Genomic DNA, 24,058 nt, shown 5'->3' with positions numbered 1-24,058 from the left:
TGTTTTATTGTTGCTAGACTTGTTTTTTCCAACCAACAGCAAAATCACAAATGCAGTCCCTACCCCAAAACATCCTCCTGAAGTTGCATTATGTGCCTCTGTTGTTTATGATTCTTTCCAAGTGCAAACACTTGGAAAAAATTCTGCATTGTTTGTTCTAGTAGCTAAATTAACAGAAAACCCACAGCAATGCTACTAAAAAGATGTCTGGTAAGAGTCTGAAGTCATATGGCCTTTACAGGGCAAGCAGAATTCACTGATCTTCCACTGGACTGGAAGTACTTTGTAAATGTAAAATTGGTATGGTAAACTGTAACCTGATTATGTCATCGTCCTTTAGTAAGGAGGATTTGCTAATTTATATCTGCTAATCCTTATTTTAAAGAATCTATTAAATGGAAGTGTCCTTTGACTGGAGAGGTGATAAAAAGTGTTGGATATGCTTAAATTTCAAAGGACTGAAATAAATGAATGTGACATCTGTATTTTTAATCTTATTTTATGAAAACAATAACTGAAGTTAGTTCATCTTTCCAATTTACACAGTTATTGAGTTGTTTTGAGGGGAAATTTCTGAGAAAAGGAAAGCTCAATGGAGAACAAAAAAGCCTTTGGAGTCGAGTGTGAATCTTTCATTTAATTCAAATGATTTTCTGTGATCTCAGTCTTCATGTTCTCGAAGAAATAGTCATGCTGAACTTGTGTGTGAGTTTCTTTGGCTTTTTTTTTCCTAGATGTGACAAAATCAGGTAGATTAGTCAGGGGGAAAAAAATGGGGAGGTTTCTTTGCTTGGAATTGATGCCACTGGAATATAATGTGGATGTCTTGATGATTAAAGAAGTCAAAACAACAGTGGAATTGCCAACCTGTAGTCATTGAAGACAGACTTCTGAGTAGAACTTCAGTTCAACTATTTTTCAGTTTGAGGGCAATAAAGTCTGTGATTATCTCTTGAGCTTGTAGATGCCTGATTCCTGGCAAGGGAGCAGACTTATTAGGGCCTATTGGATTGGAGTGGTGTTGGTATTTTTGACTCAGATGATTTTCTTTGAAGTTTTGTCATAGTTTAAAGGCATTTAATTTGAAATCCTGTTGTGTTGAAATGAGCAGAACATGGATGCAGGTAATGACATAGGACTAGAATTTGTTTTTTAGGTAAAAACATTTTTAAAATTGTGTTATAATGATTATGCAATAATAACGATTTAAAAATAATATGAAGGTTTAGTTTTGGTTTTATATTAATTTTCTTAGTCCCATTTGTATCTGCAAGTACCTTTAGTAAATACCTACTTTGTAGTTAAACAAAGAAATGAAAGCAAGGAAGAAAACAACTAACAACCAGAAGCATTCATGCAAAGTAATGGGAAGGGAGAAGGACAAGATAATATATATATTTTTTTCCTTTTGGATTAAGTAGCCAGTGTATTTGCTAATAGAAATAGTTACTGAGATATTAATTAGTGATATTCAACCAACATTGTAGTACATAAATTATGTATTTCCTGTTTATTTGTAATGTGGATTGTCTAGGAACTATGAGCTTGCCACAATAGCTATAGTATTTCACCTTACTAAAGCTTAACTGCCTGACTGCTGGAGAAACTTTAAAGACAGTTGGCCTTTTGAGAAGTGTTACAGCACTTGAGCTTTTCTGGCCTGTGGTCTATCTTTCTGTTTGTGATGCTCCTTAAGTTCCAAAGGGTGCCGACAACAGAGTAAGCTCCTCGCCAACCAGATGGTAAGCCCTGGTTCTTGTGCCACGTGAGCTGCCAAATGGACCCTTCAGTTCTTCTTAGAAGGGTTCAGTCTTTGTTAGCATGATCACATGGGTGGTAAAGTGGGTGAAATACCTGACAAACATATTTCATCTTGAAATATCTATTAATATTGTCTGTTGAGACACAGTACATGGTGCGTATAATACTTTGCACAGTTGAGTCTATACAGTATTGTTTCCTTAGTGTGTAAACGAGACTGTGATTCTCTATGATACAGGGGATTTGTGTGCATTAGCTGTACTTAAGGCACTTCTTCAAGATGCAGCTTTCTCTATCGTTGTACATATGGGATGCTCTGGTTGTGTTTGTGATAACTGTAACTGTCTCTTTGGCCTTAGTTCTTTGTTGGTTAATGAAGTTGTCAACCCTTAAGCCTGAATGTGTTTAGATGAGCAAGTTCAGAGGGTTAAGCAGATTAAAAGCAAGGGCACAGGACACATATTAAGCTGCTAGAATTGGGAATTAACAGAGACTTTACCTGGAGTAGCGGTTTTAAAGATGGGATAATTCTTAGCCTGAGGACAGAGTTGTTAAGATAGCATAGTAATTACTGACCATTGCGCGAGCCCAGCCATGCCTACCCAATATATGTTAGAGTACTGCAAACTCACAATAGGAAGCTCAAAGTGTGATTAAAAATGAATTCTACTGATGAATGGTCAGGGTGTGTTTCTTGTAGGTGTGTTGCAGTGCTCATACAAAACAGTTACTATTGTGGCTTAAATGACTTTATTTTCTTTTTTAAAGTTGCTTATGTATGTGCTTGTAAGTCTTATATCTACAGATTGAAATTAATCTTCAGCTTTGCACAAATGTGGAGAAATACTTCTCCATAGGGAGGTTTGATGTACCAAGTAATTCAGTTTAAGAACTCAAAAGGTAGTGTGGCAGTTAAGTTGCTTGCACTGTGTTAATACTTCAAATTTCCATTTGTGAAATCATGTTGACCAGATGCTTAAAATACTTTACTCCTATTTATTTTTGGTATAGCCAACTAGTATAGTTTTTGCAGGAGTTTGGTTTTGTTGCCATTTGGATAGGAGGCCAGCCATGGGAGAGAAAGTGGTACATGACCATGCTGCTTTATTAAGATGCGGTTAATTCTGTGAGCTAGTTTGGAAAGCCACAATTAGGGTGGCATTAACCTTTATAGAGAACTGTGATTCTGGATACTCATCGTTTTAGCTTGATAAGCTGTGAATTTTGTTTTGGTAGGAGGTATAAAATGTTCTTGTAGGGGAAAAAATTGAATCTAAGAGAAGGTTATTATGGAGAAGAGTGGAATGGTGGAGTAATTTGCTGTGTTTTTGAGCCATTGTTCACTACTAGGTAAACCTTTTATGGGGTTGTTTCAAAGTACTGAATGATCCAGAAGTCAGTTGTTTGATTTGCATTTGTAAATGAATTTGTGGTAGTGCACAAGCAAGTTTCTTCTTCATTCAAACTTGCAGTATTCCAAGCTTATACACACAAGCCATTATGTGCTTCAAGTAACTATACTAAATTGCTTAAACAGGAAGGAGAGCTTGACATCCTTACTACTTTATTGATATTGCCAGCCAAATTTAACTGATTTCAGGATAACATATTCTAGAAGTGAAACCATGGGATTTGTGACTGTACTTAAAGGAATCTTGACAGTTTTTAGAAGTTTTTGAGAAATTTGCAGAATTTTGATTGCAGATGTGAGTTCTCGTTCATTTTCAACTTTGTGGAATTTATAAAGCTATGTGTGAACTTCAGAATATGAAGAATAACCTGTTGAATTATCCTGTATTTTGATAACGTGAGAATGGCTGTGACATCTGAATCTCGTGATGGGCAAGTGTCAAGTGATGGCGGAGCATTCTGTTTTTTCTTTACCTAGAAGTTGTCTTGCTGAGGTTTTCTCATTTTCCTGTGTTGCTTTGAACACAAATGCACTCATTGTATGGTCATCTGAGTAAACTGACTTGGGGCTCTTCCTTTTGATTTGGGGACCGTATATTGACACTGATCGTTTATGCTTCCCCACTTTCCCTTGTTAACATCACCCCTTTGTGTGAAGGACTGCCTCATGGTTTGCACTTTAATAAGCAATAAATGGTTTATTTTCCTTATTAGACTCATAATTCTGATCTTACTGCATGGTGTGTGGCATTTCGTTTATAAGTTAGTGGGTTAACTCCAAAGTCCTGCAGAAATAAAAATTTAGGACATTTATTGTTATTATTTTTACTTTCCTATTCGTTCCCTTTTTGTTTCAACATTCCTGAATTAGCAGCTTGTTGTATTCCTTGCCTTGAACTTCTGGTAGTGTGTGTAGGAGTGAGCTGTTAAATGGGTGCCGTGTATCTGTTAAATGGAGTGGAATTTATTTATCTTTTGAGGTCTATTTGTGATTGAGGTTTCTCTATCGGTAAAACTAGTGCAAGGGCTGTATACAAAGAAAGGCTGAGATGTTAGTTTCTCACTAGTGAAATACTTGCCTAAAAGTCATGTTAATGTGCACCATTTATTATTTTAGCAGTGATAAATGACTTCGAGGGAACGTAATTTTTTGACCACTGACCTTTTCAGTTTTGCAGCTTATGCCAACAGCAAATCTAACAAACAAACAAACAAGACCACTTTTAGCTGAACGTGGCCATTAGTCAGCATATCTGAGAGAAAAGGTCTGCCTAAGATACTGTAAAATGCATTGTAATTTCTATGTATATTTGTTATTTGTCATAACTTTAGCTATCTGTTTTAAAGTTAAGCTTCTTCTGATGTTGACTGTTAACCACTAAAATGATACTTTACTAGTGATTACTTTTTTAATTAAGCCCATGTATTAGCTATAAAACCACTTGAGTGCATTGTAAATAAAGCGCTATAATAATGAAGTGCTTTAATTACACTCCCTAAAGTATGCATAGTTCTTAGTAAATTTTTTTATTTAAATTCTTAACATGTTCCTTTTTTTTTCTGAAAAGCAGTTTGAACTGTAAAGATGGAGCTGTAGCCTTTAAAGTCATTTGTGCAAATTCCATGGCTGTTCTCTAGTTAGTGAGTTTTCACAGCGTTTGCAGCAAGCTAATTGCTTCTGCTAATAAATAATCTAAAATCGATGCTGACAGCAGTTAATTGGCACAGAGACTTTATTCTGTAAAGCACTTGGCTAACGACCTTCCTTAAATTAATAGCATTAAGTGCTATGAGGAAATAAATCTAAGGAATTGCCTGTCATTTGCTTGTCATGTCTAATAACTTCCAATAATGATGGCTGATAGATTTTTGCACATTCCATTATTGAAGTTGGTGCATGTAATTATTCTCCTCATTATATGTAAACAATTAGCAATATTTGGTGTTTCCTTGCAATAAAGCTGTTAAATACAAGTAGCCCGTTAGAGTTGCTAAACTTTTGGAAACAAAATTTCATATCCATTGTGTGCACCAAATCTGCATTTATCTGAACGTGTTACGTAAGTTACATCTGAACATGGCTTGTTGAGTAGAGCTTCACAATTTGGGAACTTCTCTATGTTGGTTGTAAATAGGTGTGTGTGTGTGAAGAAAATGCTGAAAAAATTCTGTTTTGATATGTGGAACCTTTTGTTTCCAGCTTGAGGAAGTGATGGAGAAGGAAACATACAAGACTGCTAAACTAATTCTTGAGAGGTTTGATCCAGAATCAAATGCAAAGGTAACAGTCTTTATTGATAGTGATTTAACGTAAAAGGTACCATGGACTCGTACATTCAGATAATGTTATTTATAATTAATTGGCAGGAGGCTGAACTGCCATCTGCTGGAACATCTGCAACCTCAAGACCTGGACAAGGTAATCACCCTGTAAAATGGCTGCTCTTTAGCAGAGACACTCATCTTTCATTGCAATTTCCATTCTTGGAAGTCTCTTAGTAATAAAATTTGTAGATTGATTGACCTTTATTTAAGGTTAATAGACTATTTATTAGACTATGCCTGTGGACATTCTTTATTTTTTTCATACAGTGGATGTTAGTAAATACTGCTGCTAACATTGCCTAGAAGAGCATCAACGTTAAATATTGATGCATTAAAATCAAGTTCTTGAGTCACATACTTGTTTTGTTTGAATACTAAGTGGCTGGGAAATCTTATACTGTCCTCCTTGACTTAACTTTCCTGTTGTGCTCCTGTTGTGTCTAGTCAGACATGTCATAATGCAGCACTTAAATTACTTCTCTATGGCAGATGGGTTGATTTCTCAAAGCTAGTGCAGAAGTGGTATTAGGTAGGTAGTAAAGATGGACTTTGCTGGTTTGTCACACAGGAATTGTACTTGGATTTTTTTTGAAGTTGACTATAATATGCTATACTTATACTGTATTAACAGTAGCATTTTCAGTACAAAGGCCACCTGGTGCTATGTTAATGAAGACGGCTTACCAACAAAAACTTGCTTTTAGTGTAAAGGGTTATTTGATGTTTTAACCAACTCAGGTCCATGGGGGCTCATGCTCAAAATAAACTGCAGAATCTTGTGTATGTGATTTTCTAAGGAAGACGTACTGCTCTGAAGCATGTATTAAAGCTCTAAACTTTTGTCTAATTCTTGGGAAAGGAATTTGAAACAACAAGCCTGTATTTCTTTCATTTTTTCACTCTTGAAATCCTGTTTTTGGTAGGTGCACAGTGCTTGTATTTGTGCTGTTTGGATTTATCTTCTGAAATAGGGGAGGCTTATTTTCTCAGTAGTTCATTTTTTTTTGTGTATGTGGAGTTATTTGTTAACTCAACTTTTATATATCAAATGTGTTAGCTTATTGTTTTTCATGCTAAATAACTGCCCCAAACAAATACACTGCACAGAACTGAACATGTGGCAGGGGGGTTGGAACTACATGATCCTTGAGGTCCCTTCCAACCTGGGTCATTCTGTGATTCTGTGTGAGCTTAGTATGACTAGATGGTACCTTATTGTGGCTATGGTATAACTTCTTGTATATAACATAGAGTAGAATTAGTGATTTGACATGAGTAAAATAGCTGATAAGTTAACATGTGTACTTCCTTAGACTTCTCTTGTCTCAGTTTGGAGACAAGCTGGTCAGGGAGCAGAACTTGTTATCTTAAGCATAGGATAGATAATGTCCAATCAGATTGGACTTAAAGCTGTACGTGGCAGTCGGTGAAAGGTTAGTTGGTATGTGTTTAACTTGCATGTTGTTATATGTGAGTTTCAATTTCAAGTTAGTTCAAAGATTTTTATCATTCAGTTTCGCATAGTAGTTAACTCTCAGAAAACCACTCAGCAGCTTCATTGTGTGCTTCACAATTTTTGAAGGTTTTCTGATTTTTTTTTTTTTTAATATACTTGTTAATAGTAATTTTAAGATATTAATTGTATTAATCTTGAGATTTGGTATTAGAAAATCCTGGAAATTCAGAAGGAAGGGAATTTGAAAACTTAAGTGCAATTTTATCCATTAAGTGCTTAGAGTAGTGGAGTGAATGAACATTCAGTACTCTGTCCATTTGAAGAAAATAGAGTAAGTGGGGGAAAAAAAACAACAGGGTATTCCTGCTTTGTACCTGTTCACTTCAGTGCGCTGATACAGCTGTAAGCAATGCTATGTTGTAACTGAGGTCACTGCATGACCAGAATTAAACATAATGCAATAACAGGTGGTTGCAAGTTGTGGTTTGGGTGCAGACAGCAAGGATAAAGAAGTTCTTGGTTCATCTTTACCACTAAAGCGAACAAGTCTGTGAATTATATAATGACTGGCTTTGTGCTCTAGATATTTTAAAAACAGTGTACCAAAATCAAGGAGTTTTGAAGTGAAGGAGAAATAAAATACTTCTGAAAAATGTCGTTGAAACCTCTTCAGCAGTTGCTGTATATTGTTAGAATAGAGATAAAACGGATACTTCCTTCAGTTGACTTCTGGGACTTTAATTATGGAAGCCTGAAAGTTTACAAGAGGTTCATAATTAACATGCAATATATTATTTATAGATGAATTATACTTTTTGAGCGGAATTTTACAAGCTGCAAACGAGTAAATGAAGAGGGTAGTTACTCTAGTGCAGGTTAATTTGAAATGCTGCTAGTAAAATCTCTCACAAAAATCTGTGTCAGTGGTGATGTTCATCATAGATGAATTCTTAATTAAAATTCAATTTCTGACACAGGATAAGTTTTAAAAGTAGAAACATGTTACCAAGGAAACCTTTAAGGAACTTCTGCAACTACCTCACCAATTTACCCTGTTATCTGGATCTGGAACAGTTTAAATGAGGGGATGCATTTTACTTAATAGCACCAACTTAAAAACATAAAGGATCTTCATACTTGTTGGGTGACCTAAACTGGCAGATGAAGCGTCAGTTAATGCAGCAAAGTGCATGATAGTCTAGAAGAGGAAGCTAATAATGTTTTCTGCTTGGTAGGTGACTGAGAAGATAGATTTTTTTTTTTTTTTATTAAGACTTTGGTTGCAGTCTTCTGACTGTGGATGATAATCTTTCCTTCCTTCTGGTGCATACTAATGCTATATATAGGTACAGATTAGTAGGCGAGATCATAGCCTACATGTTGCGATTTCATAGCTCTGGGTGTTGGCAGTTGACCAACTGAATTTTTGTTTGACCTAATGCTCCAGTGATAGCAACAGTTTCTTGGCTAGTGTAAGTTCATGTTACATGCTTTCCATCCCCATAGTGCACAGAAAAGCTTAGTGTGGTAGTGTTTTACTTCCCAGATACAGGGTTTGCTCCTTCAGACTTCAGCACACCCATCTCCTTGTGGCCTTTAGCGACAGCTAACCTGTGGTGGTTAGCTTTTGGTGCAGCAGTTCTGGGGGTATAGTTTTTAGATTGAGCCATCATGTGTTAGCAGTGTATGGAGTCCTGAAGTGAGGGTTAATTTCAGTTTCATTTATTAGAGCATTTCAAATGTTCTTTTGGAGGTAACAGGGTGTAGATAGGATGAAAAACAGTTAAGTGATATTCCTGCTCACTGACCCTGCCTTGCTTTGCTTTGGTAAACAAACTTGTATGTAAATGTAATGCAACTTCAAATTTTCATGACTTGATAAAATATCCAAACTATAATATATTACTGGGATGATATTCCTTCTCTTGTTAATGAGAACTTAATCGTGGTATAAGAGGAGCTGAAGAAACATATAATTTTTCTTAGAAGTAATAGTAACTCTGTGGTCATGGACTGAGAAAGAGGTAGAAGAATGAAGCAGTAGAGTCTTTTCCTGCTTTCTGACAGTCCATGTGCTTGTTACATTTATCGAATAGAGTGAACAAAACTGTATTGTTTTGTGGTCGTTCTAGGGTTTTCATATATGTAATCTGAAACTATCTAATCTGAAACTTTCTTAATAGCACTGGATACTTAGACTGGATGTCTTAGGCAATGACTGAATAGTTTTCATTCTCATGGGAAACAATGCTTGGAAGCATGTTTAAATCATAGAGTAAAACAGAAAGCACAGGTTCCACCTGCACTTTCTGGTTGGAACTTATCTGCTTATCTGTCCAACTTTCTGCCTTAGAATGCAGAATTATAAGGTCGGCATCTGCTAATTTTTTTCTGGAATTTTTTTTAACCCAAGTACACAGTTAATGATCATTACTATTAAAAACATAGCATTCTGTGCAGGCTTTATTTATATGATATGCTCAGCCATTCAGGTGGCAATTTTTAGTTATAGACTTTTTTGGTTTTATTTGACTCAGTTATTTCTGGCTGATTTAAATAGCAGGTTATTGATATTAATGTATTTATTTTTTGCTTATAGAGTTAGATGCTAAAATAAGTATGTGCATATCTTGTCAGAAATTCGTCAGAGGACTGCAGCTCAAAGAAATGCTTCTACACCCACACCTGCTAATTCTAAGCAGGGCTCTCCAAAGTCGCCTGTTTCGACAACACCGTCTCCTAATCTACAGAGGGATGCATCTCCTCTTAGTGGACCACCAGAAAGAATTGCTGTGCCACCCTTGCAGTCAAACACTCTACCAAGACGCCCTTCATCCCCAGCTTCTTCGGTGCCTGGAATGGGTAAACAGAATGCTTACTGTTATTTACAGTTTATATTGTTTTCTCTGGTTACCAATAAAATAGGCCATTTTCAGACAGTATGGAAATGGCATTTCATTTGGAAATTGCAGAGCAGTTATCTGATTAAGCAGGAGTTCCATATTCAATTAGCCATAACTCTTTACAGCTGGCACCTCTTGATGCTGAAACCTATTGCCTGAGCTCATTTAACTGTTATGGCTTCTTTGTTTAAATGGCAATAAAACTTTGCAGTATTCTGTAGTCAACAATATAGCATACCTTTTTATGTTCTTAGTTTAGAAGAACTCTACAGTTATATAAATCAGATATAGAGGAGAACACTTTCCGAATACATTCATGTTTGACTAAACCCTGCACATATTTTTTTTAACATGCATTTTGACATTTATTTAAATTTTTACTCCAGGAGGTATACCCAGGCAATCTATATTCATAGGTTCTAAGTATGAACTACCAAATATGCTAGAAAAATTGTCTGTGCTGTAGCTGGATTTTTTTCTAAAATTGAATGTTTGGTGCCATAGTCAAAAATTTACCAACAGGTCAAAATCTTGTAGAAATGAATGCTCCTTAAAACTTGGTTTTTCTGGTTTCTTGTTGTGAAGGGATGGACTTAAATTGAATGTGTGCAGTTTAGTTCAGGAGGGATGCTAAAATTTGGGAGATTTTGAGAGAAGGAGATTTTATTCTGGTCACTGGAGGTGAAGCAGCAGGGACCAGATCCAGGGTATCCATTTGATGCAGAATATTTGGGGGAAGTTGGATCTTGAGACAGTGAAGGAGATTGCAATCTCAAAATATAATCATAGAATTCTTGAAGTTGGAAGGGACTTTAAAGGCTCTCTAGCCCTACTCCCCTTCAGTAGAACAGGGACACTATAGCTCAATCAGGTTGCCCAGGGCCTGATCCAACCTCACCTTTCAGCCTGTCCAAAGAGGACAGATGTTCCTTTCCATGGATTATTTTTGTGGCTCACTTCTGGATGTGCTGCAACATGTCTTTGTTTCTTCTGTACCGAGGAATCCACATCTGGATGCAGTATTCCAGGTGAGGCCTCCCCAGAGCAGGGTAATGGGCAGGATCACCCCCTCTTGATTTGCTGGCCATATTTCTTTTGGTGCAGCAATTAGCATGACTGGCTTTCTGGGCTGTGAGGGCACATTGCTGACTTGTGTCCAGCTTCCCATCCATCAGTGCCCTCAGGTCTTTTTTAATTTTTTGACAGGGCTGCACTCAATCCTTTCTTCCCCCAGCTTGTATTTGTAGTGAGGGTTGCCACTGCTCAGGTGTAAGAACTTGCAACATGGATCTGTTGAACCTTATGAGATTCATCTGGGCCCACTGCTCAAGCCTGTCTAGGTCCTTTCAGATGGTACCCCATCCATATCATAGGAAAGTGATTTGGTGTTTATGTCAGTTAATTCGCTCAAGATTCTGGGATGCATCTCATCAGGACTCATAGACTTGTGGATGTTCATGTGCCTCAACTTGTCATGGGGATGCAGTTTGCCAAGACTCTTTGCAACACCACTGTAATTTGGTGCAATGTTTATGAGTAGTGATCCGTTTTCTGCATTTTAAGCCTTCTTGCTGCTTAGTAATTGTTTACCTTTATTATGGAACTGCTAAATTTGTTTTTATCCCTGAAGTGAACTATAATGGCAGGATATTAATACTTCTTGATTATCTTGAAGTACTGTAAATTAGCTTTGCACACCAAGTAAGTGGTCATTTGGGTTCAAAATGTGTTTACTGAAACCTGCTTATTGGAAATTTTTTAATGAGTTTAAAATCACATGTTCCTTCTTGGTTAAGATGCTTTATAGGTATAAGCAATCTGCTAGTTTTCTTCTTGGAAAAAAGAGATGGGTACAATGAATAAGCTGGATGAGTGTAAGCCTTTACTTGCAGGAGGAGTTTAGAGGCGGGAAAAAAATTAGCTTGTTTAAAAGGACAGTTGCCAATTAATTAAAATATTTAATGTAATTTTCATGTTAATGCTTATTTGCATGTGCATTTTTTTCAACTTAAGTGTGTTGTTCTGTTGCAGCAATGCTGTGTTGTATACTGTAACTGTTAATGTGGAAGCCTTGTGTTCTCTTGAATTTTCCTAAACCTTTCAAGCATATAAAATCTTAGTCGTGTAGCTGTAGTGGGAAGTATGTAAATTCACTATCTGTAAGAGTAATATCATTGCCTCTAAGTTTATGCATGGCTTGCAACAAATGTGAATAGCCTTAATTATCTCTAAAGTAGAGAAGATTAATAATTCATTTTCATTATACTATATTTTGCAGAGGAGAATCAATTTAACGTGTATTACCACGGAGCTCCCATATGTTTGAAAATTAATAACCAGCAGGTAGTTGAGAGTTTGCCAAGCTTTGCAAAAATGACCAGTCTTTCTACAATGATTGCTTTTGATGTTCATATTAATTACTGGTGTCCATAACAGCATGAGAACTAAGATGGTTGGTTTGAGTTATTAGTAGGCAGGTAATTGAAGTTTTCCTTGGAGCATGTTATAGTGCTAGGTAGTTTTACTTAAATTTTACCTTTTTTTTAACTACTGGAAACTTTGTTATGATATATGGGGCGTATTTGGACATTAATCAGTGTTTGAATACTAACCAGATATTGGGTGGGGGGGTGAAATTGTCAGTGTATACCCAAAGCATTCATGTTACTTCTCTGTGGGTATTTATGAAGGAGTCTGGTGAAAGTGATATTACTGGAAGGAATGCCTTCAGCTAGGGTCTGCACCGGGACATGCATAAAAGGGCTACAGGAAAGATAAACTTATCTGCAGTGAAGCTTGAAGTCTGTCCTTTTTTTTTTCTATTTTCTTTTTTCTTCCATATTGTCTTTCAATTAAATGTCCTTCTGAATTAGTTCAACTAATCCAATCTGTGAAACACATTTCCAAGAAAAATACAGGAACAGAGAATCAAAAGCTGAATGTGTGGTCACTTAAAGCCCTTCTAAGCTATGTGTTTTATATAAGAGTTTTTACTGGATATATTGAATAGTTACAATCCAGAACTCTTCCCTCAGAGAATATTAGTTGCTTTTTGGGCCTTGAGAATTTTACTCATAAGGATTAAATATACTCAGTTTTTGCATGGCTTCAGATTACCCCGCGTTGATTTCTTTCTCCTTGGCATTGAGCAAAATCATGGCAACGGGATAAGTTGTCTGGAACTAATGCTGCGTGTTGACCCATAAGGTTATAGCATTGTTCAGCTGTAAGTATTTTTTCCTCTATGATGTGTTAGAGGTTTAGTTAATGAGCTGCCAAATATGATTTAAAATGCTGTAGTAGCTTTCTCAACTGCTGAATGAGCTTTCAAGTGTAGGTATTAGTCTCCTGGGTTGGTGAGTGTAGCGTGTTCTTTTGTCTCAGGTAACTATGTGAGATCCTGGAAGGAATCTCACCTTATCATTAACGTAGATGTTATTTCAGGTCAGAATTCACAAAGAATTAGGAATAGGAAGTGTGTGTAATCTCACAACTCTGCTAGCAAAGTGTTCAAGCTGTAGAGCAGACTGCAGCTGATGTCATCTCTAAAAAGAATCTGAAGGGTTGGGACATAAAGTTGATCTTGGGTGTAGTATAAGTGGTCACTGAAGGACATGTTCTCAGGTTCTGTCCTTTACAATGAGAAATCAGATGTTTTCCATTGACAGCAGTTATTTGCACTTAACCTGATGTGGTTGCTGGCTGTTGATTGGATGCACAGTTAAGAGATTTAACTAAAACTGACTGAGAAGTTTTTCAAACTGTGAAGCATTGTCTGTAGCCTGCAAGTATGACAATGTGATATGCCAGTTCCGGGAGGTGTACATGTTGTTGTATATAATTACTGTGTATTAAAGGCAGTATTTCTTTAAAATAGTAACTAGTAAGTAGCAGGGAAGTGGAAGGCAGTGTATGTTGCCATATAATCTGATTAATGTGTTACATTTTTGAATGTATTGTAACTTACTCATCTTGTGTGTAAATGGCTTTTGGCCAGGTGTGTCCTTGATTTGATGTTTGATAATTGAGTGGTCATGTCTGAATGATTTTTATTGAATTTTGTTCACTATGCCTAAATGATTCTGTGTTAGGACTAGAAGTCCTTAAAGTATGGAAGTAAGTGGCATAAATGGAAATTGGTAGTTTGTGATGGTTTTGGAGCAGACCAGAGGTTTTCAAACAGGTGTGTGCCATTGATGTGCTTTAACTGCTATATGTGAACAGAGATGTAGGTGGTAGCAATTAATGTTGTTACTCATTTTTAAAGGAGTTCTATTTTGGTAGCAGTTAAACACATGGAATACAAAAATATTTTACATCACTAGTGTGCAGGTTTGAAAGTGTGTTAAGAAAACTCAAAAAAGAGCAGTAATTTTCTTAAGAAGTCTGTGATTCTCAGTCATCATTTAAAACTTTTGATACATAATATTTTTTAGTAATAGTAGATTTAATGATGTAGTTAATATGTACATGTAGAATGAGTTAACGTAAGCTGAAGTAGCAGGTGAGCTTCCACCTGTTGTGGGTTGAAGAAAAATTAAAGCTTTCCAAGTAAATTAAAGAACACACATTTATATTAGGTAGAATATTAATGGCACTAGCATGCGTGGTTGACAGATTCTATACAATACAGTTGAAAATCCATTTGATTTTCATGTTCATGTCTTTCCAGGTCTTCATCCTCCAGGCCCTCCTTTAGCGAGACCTATTCTTCCTCGAGAAAGAGGAGTTGTGGATAGAGTTATTGAATATTTGGTTGGTGATGGTCCTCAGAACAGGTAAGACATTGCTTAAGGGAGTATGCAAATACTTGAGTTAGGGAACTTATTTTTTTTTTAATCAGTAGGGTCAAGACTAAAAGTATTGCACATTTTTAAAATGAATTGGCTGCTTCTTAGTGCTCCATGAAATCTTTAGGGAAAATGGTAACCACTTGGAATGATATTAGCCATGATAAAAAAATAAAAACCTTGATTCTCAAGTAAGTGAATAAATTGTTCAAGAAACCCAATCATTTATTTATCTTAGCACTTCAGCTTTATTGCCATTTATAAATGCTTTGCTTTCAGAACTGTCCAGACATATCAGAATAATCATATTAACCATAGTCACTAACGTAGTACAAACATATAAATGATTTTGGTGTTATTTACTGAAAATGCAGGTATTAAAAGTCTATTCAACTATGAGCTCCCAGTTGTAGCTGTTTCTAAACCAACTTTTAAAATTATTGTTAACTATACAGATTTAGTTGGCCTTAAATAGTAACAGTTTCACTGGGCAAATTAATTTTTAAGAGTAAATATCTAAGCTATTAGTGTCTAAAGTAAAATGCTGCTTCAGCTTCAGAGTGTTATTACTTAAAGGTGCAAAATTAAGTATTAATGTTTTCTAGGTATGCGCTTATATGTCAGCAGTGTTGTTCTCACAATGGTATGGCTCTGAAGGAGGAGTTTGAATATGTAGGTAAGGAAACACCTGTAGTAGACTGTAGTAGTTGGCTTGTGTTTCATAACAAATGCATGTGATGCTTCATTTTGACTGCTGTTAAATACTCAACTGACACTGTTAAATGCCACTGCATATGGGAACAGTTTTATGGTAGCTTGCTACTCTGTGTCTAAAGATTCACTTTAAGATTTAAAGAAGTACTTCTCTGCAACCTCCAGGCCAGGGGTTGAGTGCAGAAAAGTATTCAGTAGAAATAAACCTCCTCCAATACATCCCTGAGAATTGGTACTGACTTGGAATGGTTCTCAGGTGGGTTTTGTGTTGAGAAACGATCTGACATTGAAGTATTCCTCTTTTACCAGAACTTAAAACTTTACTTTGGTAAGAAGATCTTGGGGAGACATCGAAAAAGGAGTGGGAACAAGCCCTGGGAGGCTATATGTGAATTTATAGCAGACAATAACTTAAGACAGACACAGCTCATTATTGAACACAGATGTTTTATTTTGCCTTCTTTCTACCACAAGTGTAAGCCTGATGTTTGAAAAATGGGAGAATGGTAGATAAGTCTATTTAATCTTGTTTCTCTTAATTTTGTGAGAAAATATACGGCACTGTAAAGGAATAAGATGGAAGTTTCCTTTGAGTCTGAATATATTTAGTCTGTATGTCATCCCAGCTCGAGTGTGTTTGCAGCTCTAGTGTGCAAGAGATGGCCATTCCCTCCACTCATGTCTTGGTGAAAATATGTGTTTAGCTGTTATGTGGTATACAGAACTTCAGAAGAAAATTGCCTTTTCTTAATTAAGCATCACTGGAACTGAATGCTCCTCTAAGAGCAGATAGTGAGGGAATGCGTTAGAGTCCACAGCATCCCTTTACTTGAAAGACGAGCACAGTGGCATCTTAAGAAAAAAGTAATCTGCTGGTTGCAGGAAAGAATAGAACAGCATGTGACAACAACTCCTGGTACTGAATTTTCAGTACATATTTCACAATTATGGGCAAAAATATCCTTGCAGAAGCGCAGCAGAGCTGAAAGCAAACAGGTATTTAATAAGTAAATGTGCGCTGAAAGGGAAAAAAAAAACCAACAAAAACCAAAACTAAATAGAACACTTTGTATAAATTTGATGAAAATAAGCTTTGATGTTGATAGCCATTTAATTCTCTTTATAGTATTTTGGACAGTCAAGATATTGTGCAGGAGTAAGGTGAGATGTGAAATCAGTTAGTGGGGCTATTTACTGGATATGCTTTTGTGCAGCATTTAGGTGTGCCTACTGCTTTTTCCTGAATCCTGCAAGAAAAACGAGGCCTCGGGCTCCTCGGCTTCCAGATTTCAAGTTTGAGAAAAAGCAACTTTCAGAATTGCAATCGGAAACAGAGCATCCAGAATCAAGAGAGAGCGAACCGCAGGGGAATCAGCAGGCAGAAGGTACATGTTAATCTCAAGTCTGTTCCTATTAAGTGCCCAATGAAATGGCAATTTCCCCATGCATGCTGGTATTGAGTGTGCCATCTTTTACTGATATGTAATGTCTATATGTTTCTCTTAACTGTGTGTTAGTATTTCTCTGCCTGGGTGATTTTGTTTTTCTATAGAAGTAGCTTTATAGTAGGTACCGTCTATAATTTTTCCAATCTGTTTGTCCCTGCTTATAGCTTAACTTGATGCTGTTGCTTTTGGTCTAAAACTCCAAGGTTTCTTGCAGTATGTCCATTGGAAATGATGTTACGGCAAAATTATTTATACCACTGTTACTGATAAACTCATGGAAAATAGCATTGTTAAGGAGCGAAGTGGTTAACTTCAACTGTGTTCAGCAGGTCATTTGATTAAGTTGTGTTGGAATTTCTGCCTTTGTTCCTTTTGCTGTTTTCCCCAGGGCAGGAAAATCTAGTAAAAACCACCTTGTTTAGAATTAGGGAGTTCAAAGACAAATTGTCAATTTTAATTTAACGTAGTTCCTTTTGAGACGTTTTATAGTCTGCAGATACAGTAGGCATCTGGTGTACAGCCAACAGGAAGATGCAGTGTTTTAAAAGACTTTGGGAATTATAGTTTTGAACCCAAGACTCTCCAGTTGGCTACATTCTTGTGTATTTACTGGCATTTTGCCTTAGTTCAAATAATAGTGGAGTATACTGGAAAAAGTTGTCTAAGATGTTCAGTCTGGAAGCTCATCATCTGTAGTAGACTGTCATATTGTGACACAATACTTGTTTACTCTTTAACACTGAGTACAAAATGGCATCAGCCTTTCCTTCTGGCATGGGAATGCTGATTAAGACTGGTAGGGAAGAATTATCTAGCTGTAGCCATCTCTGTGGGTGTGATCTGATGAAAGGTGCGCTGCAGGGAAAACTTGCTTGGCTACTTTTCCTGTCAAAGCAGTGCTTGTAACTGGGCAGCTTGCCTCAGCTAGTTTCAGTGTAGTTCCCTAACCAGTTGTTGGATCGCCTGAAAGGATAATGTCTGGTTTGTATGTATTGTGGAGCAATGTAAAGGAGGTAAGAAATTCCTTTTGACATAGACTGAAAAGTTCCACATACAAGTATTTAAGACGGCATATTTTATTTCTCTCCCCTTGTGTTTGCCAGTATGCCACAGGTTACAATCTGTCTTAAGTATGTAAATATAGCTGTTGCTAACAGTTTTATTCACATAACTAAGGAGATGGAGAACTACAATAGAATGACAACAGAGATAGGTGTACTTAACTACTTAAGTGTACTTTTATAAGTATTGAAACAAGAACTAAATCAGATGTGTGAAGCCAGACCATGCAAATTTCACCATTGACCTCTAATTGTCTGATCTATTCAGCTAATAGTGGATGGACTGATAAATTCATGACTACTACAGAAGATTGTTGTAGAAAAGACACAGTTAATGGGGTCTTCAGATCTCAGGGATTCTTCTGTAGGAATCAAACAGGGAAGCCCCTGCAGACTGATATTTAACTCTTGGAGATATGTGCCTTGAGGGCATCTGAGTAACGTTCAGCTGCAGCCTTTTAGAGGTTTTGAGAGAGGGTGTGCTAATTAAGCTAGTGTTATCTTTGAAGTAATGTTTATCAAACTATACTTTTAATGGGTTTGAGCTGCTGAGTCAGTTTATAGATGTTGTTAAAAAAAAGAAAGCTTTAAGAATTAGTGTTTCATTAGGCAGTTGAGATGTGGGAGTGAAAATTCTGTGAAATACTGCTTTTCTCAAAGTAGGTTTTTTAGAAAAAAAACATTTTTCTTTGATTTACCCTTAACACTGAAAATTACTTTTTTTCTGGTTGTGGTCTTTGTGTTTTGGTGTGTTTCTTTAACTTAAAACAACAAAAACCAACAAATATTAAACCACTATGGGAGTCATTTCCTACTTATCTTTTCCTGGTTAAGAAGTACATGCTGAAAATTCTGAGGGGAGAAATTAGATATTACAACTTGGTCTGTTGACTTTTGTTTTTGTGTTGTTTAAATACCGTGTCTTTTCTGAATATTTCACCTACAAGGTATGAACTATTCTGTTTTGATAATTAGTAAGCAGCCAGGAATAGAGTATGTGTTAATATTTAACGTAACTAATATCCGAGGAATGTCTTGCTGATGTAATATATGCTACCCTGTCTGTCGCTGCACGTTAACTGCCTGTGTCCTGCCACAAAGTAATCTCTTATGAATGAGAAAATATCATTTTCAGTAAATCACTTTTTCCATCAGAACCCTAATTTGAAGCATAACTCTGCTTACTGACAGTTGGGCTTTATTAATAAATGAGCATCTTCCTTGATTGTAATTTTAAGTTGTGAAGGTATAGCTCTGGGGAAGGCTTTTGTTCACTGTGGTAATATAAATGCTGTCATAGCAAGAATAGAATATCTTCACTTAGAGGTAAACAAGCATTAATGTCAAGAAACCAAACTCACCACACTATTGACAACACAGGGATATCCGACTCTGAAATGTAATTTGTTTAAACCATAGCTATATAGCTTGAAGAAACTGCAAGCTAATGAGATGCGGAAGTGCTATAAATATTTTTTACCAGTCAGCTGCTTTACTAATGAATAGAGCATGAAGCTCAATCTTTTTTCTGCTGTGTGCTCGCACAGTGACAAGCGTGCTACATGCTACTCCAATGGATAAGAGATCTGAGGAGTGGTTGTGTGGACTGCTACTGGCACTGAACCTTGGATTTTGTAATCCTCTGGAAATATGAAGTCATCAGCTGTCAATCTGATGCAAATTACTGGCATAAACATGCTTTGTTATTCAACAGTGTAACTTGGGAGACTTTAGTACCAGAATGAGACAAAATACTTTTTTTTCCTGACAAAGGCAGGTCTCTTCTGAACATGGAAGTATCCTTGTTTGGATCTTATATGAGGGGAGGAAAATACACTACGAATTACTTTCATCTTTGTGATTAATTCTGCCTGCCCCGTGTTAGCTACTTCTCCTCCATTCTTGATGTAGGTTTATCGTTTAGCAACATTTCGAATGTTGAAATTACAGCTTGACAGAATGAGTGTTTTGTGGTATGTGTTTGGTGCTGATGTTCATTAGATGCCTGTGAACTTCAGGTCTCAGGTTTGCATGGTGTTCCTTGGCTGTCTGAGTATTTTAGAATTATTTAATGCTTTCGGCATATGGCAACTGTTAGTATGTTTGAAAGGATTTCTGTTTACAGGGCAGATGCAGAAACTTGGTTTGCACTTCAGCAGAAGTGTTCACAGTGATACTGACTTCAAAAAATAATTCTGTTCTGAGCATATGCTTATCTGAGTTCTACCAAAAGTAGAGCTTAGCTTAGGGCAGGTGTTTCAGATGGAGCAGAAACATTGGGAATAGAACTGGCAAGAGGACAAAAATAAGGAGTAAATTGGTCAAAATGGTCTATTTACTGTGTTCTTCTTTATAAATAATGGAGTGGACAAATTCTGTTAGAGATTTGGCTTCATTATTAAATATACTTTGCTTTCACGGGACAGGTGTGAACATGGTCTGTCTTTGTAAGCTGGTTTGTCACTTAACATATGTGAATTTCTGCCTGCTGTTTCTTTCCTGCAATCCAGCTAACATGGCTAGAGTTCTGTGATTTCTAAGAAGACTTGGCTTTGCTTACCTGGAGTTGAGTAGCACGTTCACAGTTCCTTTAGTTTAAAAAATTATGTTGTTTTTGTCTGTAACATGAGTATTCAAATCTTCTACTTGATCTAGTAGTGATGCAGTATTGTGATTATCACTGGTTATACAATGAAATAACCTCTAAAAAGAGGGTTAGATGAACTCATTCTGTGTGATGTACACATGCTTTGTAAGCATTAAGAAGAAAAGTTAAGAAAATGGGAACTACTGTAGCCTAAACTGGGGCTTTTAAAGTTGCAGCTCTTAAACTTGCCTTAAACCATCATGGAGCTGTTTGCTGTTAGTCATATGTAGCTGCATTCTTCAGTTAAATCTGGGATTCATGATTAATCATCAAGAATGCTACCTTTCTTTTATCACCTTTAAGTGTACTTAGGGATCTTTCTCTTAGCTACTGCAGTAAAGATCAAATGTAACCTAAGTGTTGAGGGGCTGGAGCAAGAAAAGTCATAAACTCATAGTATTTGAGACTGAAGGAAAAAAGCAGAGGCGAGGCAAATAGCAAAATCAAGAGTATTCAGATTTTTATTGGCAGTTTTCAGATGTTGAACTAGATTGTTCTGTTTTTTCCCAGTTTGCTAATTACCTGTCTCCTTATGCTTAAAGTAGTTTCTACCAAGTAGAATATTTTAGAGTGTATTTGTATGGAGGTTCAACTTGAAAAAGCCATACAGTTTGTATTGCTTCCATTACCAAGAATAAAGATACTGAACTGCCATGTCTACTTCTAACAATGTCTCATGTTAAATGAAGAAGCCTAGAAAGTTTCTGTTGAGTATGAATGTATACAAATAATATGTGGTATTTTCAGCAGGGTCTGAAGTCTTTTCCCTAGCAGTTTCTTGTTTCTTTATAGGTTTTACCTTTGGCAGTTGAGAACTTTATGTAATGACTAGTTGAAACCTGTCTATGATTGCAAAATATTTTCTTATGCACTTCAGAAATATAAGCTGTACACTATTTCTGAAAATAGCTATTGGATTTCTTTTCTTTCCACAGAATCTGTAGAAGTGGCTCAGCTCATTGAGACAGATGAGAAAGCACCGAGTGCTGAGCAGTTGAGTGATAGTCTTGTTGAAGAAGTTGAAAAAGAAGAAGCAGAAAGTGTTTCAACGTCTCAAGACTCTATTTCAGATTCTGCTATTTCAACTGAACAAAGCGAAGAATCTTTAGCAAAAGCAGAATAAAGTAAAGTGCCTTCTGTAGCTAGTTTTTAGCTTTGTTCATGCCTGTTGTTACTATTCAGGTGAGCTTTTTTAAATGGTACAACTGAAAAATCTCGCTTGAGCTTAAACTGCCTCAACTGCCACAGTATGTCAAAGCTTTGTGTAAAAGTGGTTATTGTAAATTAAGCATGTCTTTAAGTTAACTCACAGAATGTATAGTTGGTTGAAGTCTAACAGTCATAGACATCGTTCACTTTACGTATTTGAAGAATTAAACTTTTAAGTTTTATTAAAGGTGACCCGTAACTTGGCATCTCTTTAGCTGTCGATGAACTACTGGCCCAGAGCTGATCTAGTAAGTTTGGTCTAGTGAACTTAGATACCTTTTAATGTTTCCCTACTGAAGTAAATTGAGTACATCTTAAATACAGATGTTTACAAACAGAAGTGTCATCGGATGTTTGACTTAAGGGTATGGAAAGTGTCATTACAGTAGTGTTGATGTTATTCATAGTTTAACTTTTTGACAGAATTCAGTTAAATGACACTGAAAAATGGCATCTCCTTTGGTATTTGCATTGCAAATGAACCAGAGGCACATACATACAGATCTGTTTTGTGTTTACATAAAATATAGAAAGTCTCTGCACTTGATTGTACTTGAAGCACTATTTATACCTGTAAAATAATGACAAGACATAAGTGAATCTTGTGCCTTTGTGTATTTTGTTAAAGGAAAATAAAGATATCTAGCAGCAAACTTGCTTTGTGGTTCCTAGAACATTGTATCTATGCAGTTGCTCCCATTAACTGCTTCAGAGGGTTTAGAAAAGCCGTTAAAGATCACAGAATAAGAGTGGCTTGTGTTGGAAGGGACTTAAAGATCTAGTTTCAACCCTTTTATTTTTTTGTACAGAAAGATCTATTTTTAACTTTGTAATTTTTCAAGGGTTTAAAGTTATGGTACATGAGATTAATTTGCAAGTCAATTCAGGCTCAGGGATATATATATGATACTAATATGACTCCAGGCTTTCCTCAATTTACAGTAAGCATTTACACAGTATTCATGCCAAATATGTGTGTTCCAGTCCTGACACACTTGAGAGGAGAGGATTTTGTTTCTGCAGCAGGTGCTTCTTGACTTCCAGTTACTGCAATAGAGGTGATAATTTAAAAAGAAAAGGAAAAAAAAAGCCTGTTCAAGAAGAATTGGATCAAACTGCGTGTCAAGGAAACAAAGTTGATGTTTTGAGTCATGTCTCTTTGACCCCCAAAAACTTGAAGTAGGGTTATGTAAAGCAGAATTTGGAATTTTGCATATTGCTAGTGATATTTAATCCAGATATTTTGACAGAAGTAGATCATTTAGTAGAATGAATCCTAGTATGAAGGTGGTTTGTCTCAAGAAAACTGTTCAGTTTACACCCAAGAAAAGCAGAAGCTGACAAGGAAAAGCAAAGAAAGGTGGTACAGAAGCTGCCTTCATTTACAGGCAGGTTTAGATGTTATCAAAAACATGTCACTAGGAGTGCATATGCTTGCCTTGAAGTCAAGATCAAGAAGGTTGCACCACTTGTGGTGCTGGAGCAAATCCAATGGGAAGACTTAAAGAACTGAACCATGAGGTGTCACCAGCTGATACAGGATGGAAGAGGGGAGCGTTTTTGTCTGATGGGAAAGGCCCTGAGACAGCGAAGGAGAGAAGGTAAGACTTTGAGAACACTTCTGTTTTCAGGTATGGTATTGGAGTACGGTGTGACAGCGTATATTCCAGGTGATTATTTAACAATAGAAACATTGTCTTTGCAATTAGCAATACATATATATATATATCTCAGATATACTTGCTTGTTTTAGATTTAATCCCAAAATTATTGATTAATGTTAACTTGATAGAGTAAGACCTTTTAGCTACTACTAACATTATGAAGTTGCTTTTTTCCTTTTTTTTAAACAAAAACATAGGAATTCTGTTTTTACTCTTGAATTGGATAGTGGTTACTTTTTGTAACAAATAACCTTCAGAAGTCTGGGAGAAAAATATTTCTCCCTCATGTGGTTCTGCCTTGTCTTAGCAACATTCATATGCTTGTGGGGATGGGTGAATAGGATAAATGAAGCTGCTGGTTATTCAGTAGTTAAAATATACAGACAATTGTACACAGAACAATTAGCAGCACATTAGCTAGGCCAGCACAGAAGTAGCACTTGAACATGATTGTGGTCTTTAGGTGGAGTTGGCAGTTTTCAAGTTTGTGGAGATTGATGAAGGTGAGGAATTACAACCAGCACTTAATTGTCCCTGCTGGGCTGACTGGCACTGGACTTTGCCTGCCAGGTGTTGTTGTGTAATAATGCATCATAACAGTTGCAAACTTCCATCAGAACTGTCCCATGCTTGAGATTGTCTGCTAGACCAACTGCTTAGAGCTCTGAAG

General features: G+C 36.5%; 1 protein-coding gene across 2 annotated transcripts in view; it reads left to right on the top strand.

The window, feature by feature from the left end:
* LNPK (lunapark, ER junction formation factor) overlaps nt 1-22,377 on the top strand; it is a 31,625-nt gene extending 9,248 nt beyond the window's left edge. For both annotated transcript variants that reach the window (XM_015868448.3, XM_015868447.3), the window contains exons 7-13: nt 5,372-5,452; nt 5,539-5,590; nt 9,590-9,814; nt 14,528-14,633; nt 15,251-15,321; nt 16,574-16,744; nt 21,451-22,377. In XM_015868448.3, the coding sequence (XP_015723934.2) occupies nt 5,372-5,452; nt 5,539-5,590; nt 9,590-9,814; nt 14,528-14,633; nt 15,251-15,321; nt 16,574-16,744; nt 21,451-21,638 (894 nt within the window). In that variant the 3' untranslated portion in view covers nt 21,639-22,377. The remainder of the gene's footprint in view (nt 1-5,371; nt 5,453-5,538; nt 5,591-9,589; nt 9,815-14,527; nt 14,634-15,250; nt 15,322-16,573; nt 16,745-21,450) is intronic.
* Nucleotides 22,378-24,058: the final 1,681 nt, after the last annotated feature.

Source organism: Coturnix japonica, chromosome 7 (assembly GCF_054131305.1).
Source record: "Coturnix japonica strain WE chromosome 7, WE-NBRP24, whole genome shotgun sequence".
Classification (NCBI taxonomy): Eukaryota; Metazoa; Chordata; class Aves; order Galliformes; family Phasianidae; genus Coturnix; species Coturnix japonica.
Note: the sequence above shows the minus strand (reverse complement) of the source record. Positions and strands in the feature narration are given on the sequence as shown.